The sequence below is a fragment of the Montipora foliosa genome, chromosome 7 (assembly GCF_036669935.1).
Source record: "Montipora foliosa isolate CH-2021 chromosome 7, ASM3666993v2, whole genome shotgun sequence".
NCBI lineage: Eukaryota > Metazoa > Cnidaria > Anthozoa > Scleractinia > Acroporidae > Montipora > Montipora foliosa.
The window spans coordinates 42,184,836-42,194,835 of record NC_090875.1 but is presented as its reverse complement, the minus strand read 5'-3'; the positions used below and the strand labels follow the sequence as shown (position 1 = coordinate 42,194,835).

Genomic DNA, 10,000 nt, shown 5'->3' with positions numbered 1-10,000 from the left:
TCGAACGATGCCGATAACAATTACTGTAACCATACACTTTACCCGCATGCAAATAAGACGTTTGAAATAAAGGAACACAGTTTATTTTTTTCGGGGCAAAATTCAGATTAATGTTCCGCCGCTTTAGTAATTCTTAATTCCTTCCGAGAGATCAGACCGAAAAGTTGTCAGCTCTTATCTGTATTTTGCACCGACAAATTATTTCGTCTATTAGAAAGCAGAACGCAACTTTATACCATTTTCTGAAATTCGGCCGCATGAGAGTCCTTGAACTGAAATTCGTGTTGATGATGTGACACCAGATTGTTCAGGGCAAAGATAAAACACCGATTCCACGCGTTTGACAAATAAACGAACACGCAACACACGAGCAAGGGTACTGGTGACGATTTCAACGGTGAGAAAGTATCGGCCAATTATCATCAGGCTTTGAATAGCGTCACCATCTTTTCAGGCGGGAGGAAGATGCCATCGGTAGTTAAAAAGGAACTCAGTTCGGCAACGTTTACGAGGGAAAGAAGCTTTTCTTACTATGGTGTAAAGTGTAGTTGGGTTTGTTTCTTAGTGGCCGAGAGTCTCAAAGAAAAGCTTAGCAAACTAACGCTGAATCAACACACCGCAACATGCTACAGGTGAGTAATGAAAAATTAGCATCGCCTGTAACGCCCAAACGGCAAACAGATTACTGAGTCATAATTGATAAAAGTGTGAGATTCACGTCATGATTTCAGCTTGTCTCCCTCCTTTGAGAAATGACTCGATATATGAGTCAACAGACAAGAAAAAGGTGCTTAAATAAAACAGGTTTTCCGTTTTTTGGCTAAAAAAACAGCCTGACGTTTGACGTTGACCGTACAGTAACCGCGATGCTAAAACTCTAACAATCAAAAAGGTGAAACTTTACACAGATCAATAATAGGTCTCTCTTAAGTCTTAAAAAGTATCTTTTTTTTTTAATTTCAGAATCGTTCATTGTGTGTGAGTAACTTCAATTGTACCACTACCAGCGAGCCTCACTTTAAATATCTTACCATCGTGAGCCGATTTTTCCGATTTTGGAATCGTCTTCGTCGACGTCTCGTAGGCGAAGAAGCTGTTATTTTCTGCTGTCTTTGCGCCCGATAATATCGTTTTATGCGTTGCTTTACCAGATGGGTGGATGGCTCTTTTGCTGGATCCTGGTTTCCTCTAAACATAGCCTTCAGGTATTGACCATCTCCTCGACAAGATGATCTGGCACTTCACTCCATGGCACTAGGAGCCAAAAAAACGTTCCATGAACCTGTATTACAGGTGCTCGTTAAACGAGCACGGATATATATTTGAAAAAGCTTGAACAATCAATTAATAAGGACATGCTATAAGCTAGTTCAGTTAAACAACGTTGCAGTGCATGATTTGAACTAATATTAAGTAAATCCTACCATTTCCTGGATCAAGCTGATCATTAAACTCCATCCAGGCATCTTTTACATATTCCTAGAGATGAATGTGTCAAGCAATTCAGTGGTAAGCTTCAAGCTTTCTTTTCGTTACCTATTAACATAATACAGTTTTCTCTGTGTTCGGTACCATTGACTGTTTAGCGTGCGACTGATGCTTTTATAAGAGCCCTGAAGCCAAATCTAGACGTGCAATCAAACTCCATTCACGGTACGTGCGAAATTATTTTTATAATCTTCGGACCCTAGCACGTTAATTCTTTTGCGCCAAAAGATGCTTTAAATGCTGTAATTTGGAGGATTTGTTGCTGTTCCTTGATAATGGAGTCATGACTACTCCGAAAAACCGGATTTTATCGTTCGTTTTTTTACCGTGTTTTGTTTTTACGAAACATGATCCTATTTAATACAAAAGCAATTGATACGTTTTTACTGATGATATACCAGTTTGACAAATAAAGATGACGTACTTCAGGGTGTGTAGAACGGGCAAGACAAGGTGGAATGGTTTTGACACAAGGCTTGAACTTAAAAGCTTACGCGACAGCTAAGCAATTTTCTTCTAATGATTTGCCAAATTTAAGCTCGAAAATGTTTTCAGGCGTGTTTTGGGTGCTAGACGAGAATGTTCATTCAAAACGAGAGATTTTCACTTGGTGATTTTTTTCGTCTATAAGCAGGCTCGAAACATTTACGGCATCAGTCTTACGGGGTTTAAATAAGGTTTAATAACAATACATTTTTCTCTACGACTAGGGTTTTTCTTCATTTTATTGTACTAACTTTTAAAGTTGAAAATAGGACTCAGAGGATTTGTTCGTTGTAATAAAAACTTTAAGAGGCCGCTTCTTCATTGTGGATTGTATTGAATGTAAAAGACAATAGTTCCCAAAAAATGCCCTTTTTTCTGTCGTAGTTTGTTACTTGTACAAGTTAAGAATATTGGCTCACAGGGGAATGACGTCAGACGGTGGTACATCTGAGGAAAGAAAAAACTTGGTCTGAGAAGCCATTTACAGGCAATTACAAAAATGTAACCTAAACGTCAATTAAACGGCGACAAAGGCGACTGAAGTGTGTTAATTTTATCTTACCCTTTGGGCTCACTGTGTCAGCAATTAAGCCTTGCAAAAGGGACTTTGCTGTTTTGTCCGCTAACGAAGCTTCCACAATTTTTTCAGGGCTTGTCTCTATTTAAAATGTTTCCAAAAGGTTAAACCATTAGCAGTTAAAATGCGAAAGAAAAACATAAAAACAGACGGCGGCTAACGCGGCTGTCGCTTTTTTTCGCGCCCTACGGGAACTGTTAGTCGCTGATTGGCTTCCTCGCTATCGTGCTGTACATTCATTCGCTAAAGGGATGTTGAGATTAATGTTGAGACATATATCTGCCGCCGTATTGTTTGACTTGGATTTTTGTTGCGGCCAAAATATTGTTTACGTGGACTCTAAAATTAAACACGGGTTTCGCGTGAGAAAAGGAAACCATTCAAATTCTGTTTATGTTACAAAGTGGGGGTTTCATTTAATAGTATGTCGAAAAGAAAATGTTTCTGTCCCGACTGCAGTGGAAGACTACGTGCGTGCAACACGGTGAAACGACATCGTAACTTATACTGTTTAGACGAGAAAGGTATGTCTTGATTTGTTCGTTTTCTCTGTCTGTTAAATTCAGTTGGCGAAAGAAAAGTAGATTCTAATGGAACTAGTTTAGCTTATATTGTTTAAATTATACCAGAAACCAATAAGGGTCGAAACGTGTAACGGTCCCTTGTTGTGCTGGGAAACAAGCTTCTGAATATTCAATTTTGCTAAGTACCATATTTGGAACAACAACAGCGAGGGGTTTCCAAATATGGTAACTTAGCACTGAAACATTCAACCAATCAGTTTCACACTGAATATTCGGAAGCTGTGAACGCGCGTTACACGTTTCAACTCTTATGGGTTTCTGATTATACCCTATATTGCGATAAACCTTCAATACAATACATACATGTATGGTCATTCATTTTATGTTTCTGAGTTTATGCGATTTGCAGGATAGTGCATCATTATTTTTGTTTCTTAAAAAATTGTGGTGAATTTTCGCACTCTCAAATGAAAGGCCAGTGTAAAAATGTATTTTGCTCGACTGACAAAAAAAACCATTTAATAATCAGTGGAAATAGTTCATTTTTGTCGGCGCATGGTACAGGTTTATTTATTATTGGATATATTCTTCGTGTGAATATGATAGGATTAAAAATGCGGTAGCCTCGCAGCTCCTACAAGGTCTCACCTGATTGGAGACCACCCTTGAGGTTTAACAAAAGAACAAAATAACAGAAAAACAATGGACCCTAGGCCTAAAACAAAAGTGTTAGGTTTTTAGGCCTAAGGTCCATTGGTTTCTGTTATTTGTTCTTTTGTTAAACCTCAAGGGTGGTCTCCAATCAGGTGAGACCTTGTAAGAGCTGCGGGGGGTGACCCTAAGAATGTGTAACTGTTGCCTTTTAATATTCCACAGAGTGTCAGGAAATGAAGATGAACTCTTACTGGATGAGCCTGAAGCAAAAGAGGATTTGCAAGAGCACAAAGAAGCATCGGTTATTCCAGAAGAGTGTGAAACAGCAGAGCCAGACGCTTTATTTGATTCTTTCTAGCTGGATCTGCACATGGCTTATTAAGTTAAAGTTAGATTATAATTGTGTTCAAATAGTCTGTTTTCTTTGATAATTGCAATTGTCGTTGTTAAATGGGGGGTATTCTCCACTTAAAGTACAAGGGAGACCCACTTCAAGGGTGCTTACACTGTTTCTATGGTTATTAAAGTACCAGCATTTTGCTTCATTGTTTGAAAGCTACATTTTGTGATGAGATCGGTTGATGTATAAAAATTAAATACAAATTCAAGTAGTTTTTTTTGTGGAGGGGGGGAGGGGGGGGGGGGGGGTTATTAGTATGTATTTTGAAGTAATGATTTTGAACAAGTGATTGACAAAATGAAATGGCATACTTGTATTGCTTAATATGGGATATCATAAGGCAGATGAATTGTAAACATAATTTAACATGTGTACACGTACATTGTGTTTCCCTTAAATTCTTGCATTGTTTTTCTTGTTTATTAAGAACTGTCATGCCCAATGGAGTGTGGCGTTCCTTGACTCCTGATATTATGCTTCCTTTGAAGTGCATTTGGTTGTCTTTCCTGTGATTATTTTCAGTGCATAATATAATCTCTTGAATGTTTGACAGTATGCCTTGTCAGTGAAGTGGTTAAGGTATTCAAGGTGATATCCTGCTAGTGTGGTTACTTTGTGCAAAGGAATTAAGTACTGTACATGTAAATAAAGTTCTAAACTTCTAGTATCATTTTACTTAAGTATTTATTTTTCTTAGGTCAATTAGGTTCTTTTGTGAATTTTCATGACTACATTTCTTATGCTGTGCTTGCATGGGCACAATTTTATTTCAGTCATTCATAAAATCCAAATGTTTGCACTCTTCTATTTCAATTAAGTTACATATATGCAGGATTCATCTACCGTATGTTGTCACATATACCGGTAAATTATGAAAGAAATTTTTCTTGTCACCTATCAATTATTTTTTTTGGACTTATTTTGAATTTTTAAGGTGGACATTCATGTTGGGAAAGATTTTATTGAATTTTCAAGCATAACTGCACGTGACCTAGCAATGTGATTGGTCTGATCTTTCAAGTGGAATTGGATGGCCTTTAGGTGAATTGCTAAGAGTGTTTAGGTATATAATTAATGCCTGTTTAAATGTTCCAAATTGCAATGACCATTGTGAGGCCAATACTTACGTTATTAATTGTTGTCTGGGTGCTCTCGTATTGACACAGACTTTGGCGTAAGTTGGCTATGTGGCATATGATGATGATGATGATGATGATGATGATAATAATAATAATAAAAAAAACATTATTATTATTATTATTAACATTATTAACACTATTATTATTGGTAAACTTTAAAACAGCAACTGCTGTATCTGTTTTTACTCCAAAAAAGGGTAAGATCATGTTTCACTTGGCACTACTTAACAATTAGAGCCGTATCCCTTGAGGGCTACGGGTCAAGGAATGGCCTATTGACCCATGGCCCTTGAGGGCGAAGGGTCTAATTGTTTTAGTATCACTCAACTAGTTGGACAGAAAGTCAATAAAAATAATAAAGTTAGCAAATCCAAGTTAAAGAAACATTTATTTGGGAATAAAACAAATTAGAAAGTGTCACGCTTTTCGCTAATCAAAGACTATTAATAATAGTCCTTTAGTAGCGTAGCCAATCAAAATGCAGGATTTGCATTAGTCCACTAGTTGGGTGATACTAATAATGTTTGACATTACATTACCACTTAAGTGATAGCTGCTAGGAATTGAGGTCAGAAGTGTATAATTTCTATTCATTTGAAAATTGTGTTACTTGTTCATTAGAAATCAACAAGGATAAGGATCATTATTGTTTTTATATTCCTCCTTGTGTGTGTATGTGTGTCCGACCTAAATTATCCTAAACAAATTGTAATACTGGCTGCCTGCCCCTTTTAACTTTTTAGTTATTTCAGGCAGCCAGACCCCCTATATCTATTTCTATCTATTTGAATAATTTATTTGCATGTAAGTAAGTTTATGGGGTAAATAAATTGTTGTTGTATAAATAACAAGAATGATATTTTTTCATATTTGCAAACTGTGAATTAAAAGTAGAAAAATGCTAGGATTAATTGTATGAAAGCTACGTTGGAGAACAAGACCTTGGAATAATATTATTCAAAGGTCCATATACAACTATGAGTTGGACAATCTACATGGTAGCATGTTTGTTTGAATCATATTAAATTGGTCTTTAGGAATAGCGGGTTGCACTACGGACTTGCAAAATACCTATTACATCTCGGTGGTTTCAACTTTTTGAAACCATATGACACTTAATTTAGTGCTCAATGTGGGATTCCACCATACTTTAGAATTCTTTTTATAGAGCAAGGGAGGAAGTTGTGTTTAAAGCAGGGCTTTAAAGAATGACTAAATCATTAAGGGACTGTTTATAATAGTGAGGTACATATTCATCATAGTAAGAATATAGCTTGGTCACTGACGTACAAAAAATCATTATTACTTAACACCAAGTTTTGTTCTGCAGATTTGGTTGCACTAAAACAGGACAACATCTCATTATTTCATTTGCTTTCATCAGTTTAAGTCAAATCAATTTCAGTGTTACTGGAACCTTTTGTGATGAATAGAGGAAAAAGCAGAGCAAACTTTCTCTGTCCTAAGGCAAGACACCATGCAGTGCCTAATAAGTTTGTATGGCTTTTGTGATATGGTTAAATACTCCTCAAAAGTTTTTGAGTTGATCAAATATTACATTAGCAAATTAGGTACATGTAAACAGCCTTCTAGTGCAATTATAGGCCCATTTCTTGGAAATTAAGGGAATATTGTTCTTGGTGTGAAGGTCTAACATGTTTAGCAGCTTTAGTATTCTTAGTAGCAATGTTCGGTATAGCTACTGGTACTGGTTTGCTAATGGCTGCTAGTGGCAGATCCAACAGTAGGGTACTGGAACCCTGTATTGTAAGAAATATTTTACTTTATGATGTACTTAAAGAATTGATCTTGTTCAAGTTCCAGAAATGCCTTCAGAAAAAAACGATATGCAGTAATAGAATTATGCCCCCGGTTTGCATGTAACAATGTCAGAAAAATTAATTGATAAATAAATTACAAATTTTTTCATGTACTTGCAATCCACCTGTCTTTAACAAGTTGGTTTTTTAAATAGCCGGTCTCTCTAAAACATCCTGGGATGCATTCCCACAGAAAAAAAGCAGTTATCCCATTCACTGCATCATAGTTGCGATTCCAATAAAGATGTTTGCTACACACAGCACATCATATTTATGATTCCAATAATGATTTTTGCTGGACACAACACATCACAGTTATGATTCCATACACATATTACATCATATTTATGATTCCAGTGAGGATGTTTCCAACACACATTTCACCATGGTTATGATTCCAAAAATGGTATCATTAACACAAACCACATCATGGCTATGATTCCAAACATAATGAAATGTCACGCAACACATTGTTGTGATGATGTGGTTATGATCAGCGTAAAACTATACAGTTTGCATCATATTATGATTCTATAAATAGTCCAACATACACACACAACATCAGGGTTGTGATTCCACTGATGATTGTATGTGATCACTTTGCATGATGACTATGATTGTGTAATGATTCTCTGTGTCATGTTTACACCATGATGATGATTCATATGGGACGATTGCATCATCATATAAATCATCACCTATGATTCATTAGATTGAATTCCTGTGCATCCTGTACTGCGCATATGGTGTATCAATATTTTTAAATTGGATCAAATTTGCAACATTGTAAATTTGGCGTAAGTCGATCATACACGCTGAAACAGTTCTCAAAACACGTGAGAGAAGTTGTGAATGACCCATAATTCTTTGCGAGTAAGGGCGCGAATTCCGAGAACAAGGCGAATTTTGTTGTTTCGATGTACGATAATCGAGATAGACATGTACGATCGTGTTTTACTCTTAAGCGCGCACAGTGACCTATATTTTTTATTGCGTGATTTTGGTGTTCAAATTATTCCCTTTAAAACAAAAAATCGGAAGGAAAAAAAGATATAGCTAAAAACGTATACAAAACCCCTTACCCAAGGATGTAAATTATGATCTTGAAAACAATGGCTCGAGAAACGTTTTGAATCGACGTCGTTTTAAGTTGAGTGATTTTTTCATAAACTATACAAGACAGTGTTCCATATGCCCCAGGCTTTCTACCTATCAGGTGTTTTTTCAAGTGTTACTTTAAAAACCCTCTCCTTTAGCTACCGCATTATATACCCTGAGCCGATGAAATAACGCGCGTGATTAGTGTCAGTACAGGCATCAGTGGGGTAAGATTGGCCCATTGTATCTCTTAAGGAAGCACGGTGACATCTTTTTTATTGTAGTTGTCAAAACAGGGATTAGTAGGGAACATTCAGGGAAAGTTTCAAGAAAATCGTTCGACAACCTTTTTTTTTCTGAGGAATCACCTTAAAAGAGCTATTATTCCAGCATTCTTCATCACATTCTACTTACGCTGAACACCCCTCCTCATGCATCGCTATCTGTATCGTCTGCCATAATACGACTTGGTGGGGTCATTCCAAAATGTAATTTGTGATAATCCTGATTAGCATAAATTGATATTTTGCCGTCACGTAGCAGAGACCTGGTTGTGAGCGGCAGGTGCTCGGAGTGCCACGTGATCTTTGTTTGTTTTGGCGATCGTTTAGCGAGTGAGGCATTCTATGGTTAGCCTTCGCCACGTGCACAACTCCTGTTTCGTTTTTTTGTCCTGTCGAGCGGAATTAGTGTTTAGTGCCTTCGTTAGGCGGTATATGATAGCGTTCATTTACGTTGTAAGTAGTGTCTTTCAATTAGATTTCCTTGGTCGGGGGTACACGTTCCCCACTTTTTTCTACCTGCTGGTTTTTTTTTAGGGGTTTTCGTGTCCGACTCTGATGCATTGCTTTTTTCTTTATTTTAGAATTGATGTTTTAATATATTTGTACCTATTCCAATGCTTAATAAACTGTACGGTGACTTGGCTGGGCAACGCGCCCATATATCACCTAGCTTGAGTGTCCGGTTGAGTAGTGGAGGCAAAATCTCTTCAATTGCGCCAAACCCTTTAAAGGAAACTTCACCGTCATCTCCTACCAACTGTATCGGATCATCCCTTTGTTCCATAAACAACGCTTTGTTTGCTGAGTCCTCTATGGATTTAAAGGGGTCTATTACCTCGCCTGGCGAGCTGGACAGCGAGAAATACACCGGAATTAGCTGGAGCGAGCCAACCCAATCGTATACTACCGCCATCTTTTGCCTTGGTTTAAACGCACGATTGACAAATCCGAAGTCAAGGCGACAGACACGAACAATCACGCGGGGTTCATCCAGCGTTGGTTCTTCTGGCACTGTTGACAGACGAACAGCGTGAATTTCTTCGGCCTTTCTAGCTTCTTTAATTCTTCGTTGAGGACTCGTTCCCTGCGTTCCGTTTTCTCGCGGTCCGCCCGCAAGCTTTCTGCGTACTCTTCGTCTTTTTCAGCTTGGCCCTTTCAAGCGAGCTTTCTTTACGTGGCCCATGAGTCTCCGATTCGACGTCCAGTTTCCATTCCTGAGGTGGGATGGATGATGTTCCCCTAGTTCGCGTTCTGAGATACAGGCTAACTGGAGTGAGCTTGTGGAGTTCGAAGTATGATTGAAGGGAAAAGTCTACTACATTCCCCTTTTGCATCCAGCCTATCTCAAATTTGCGATGTTTATTATGTGAATCTGAGGGGGCATCTTTTTTCTCTGGGACTCAGGGCCACCAGTGTTCTTTACTTTCTTGCGCTTCATTTTCTCGATCAAGAATTGCTTTTGTTCTTCAGCATCTTTGTCTTTTGCAAGCCTTTCCTTTCGTTCACAAAATGAACGGAGTGCGTACAGGT

The 10,000-nt window shown here is 37.8% G+C and overlaps 1 protein-coding gene across 2 annotated transcripts in view; it reads right to left on the bottom strand.

Annotated features, from left to right (window-relative positions):
- Nucleotides 1–8,374: 8,374 nt before the first annotated feature.
- The window catches only part of LOC138011036 (uncharacterized), a 3,052-nt gene continuing 1,426 nt past the window's right edge, over nt 8,375–10,000 (bottom strand). For both annotated transcript variants that reach the window (XM_068858047.1, XM_068858046.1), the window contains one exon: nt 8,375–10,000. This exon is cut by the window's right edge and continues 70 nt beyond it. In XM_068858047.1, the coding sequence (XP_068714148.1) occupies nt 9,810–10,000 (191 nt within the window). In that variant the 3' untranslated portion in view covers nt 8,375–9,809.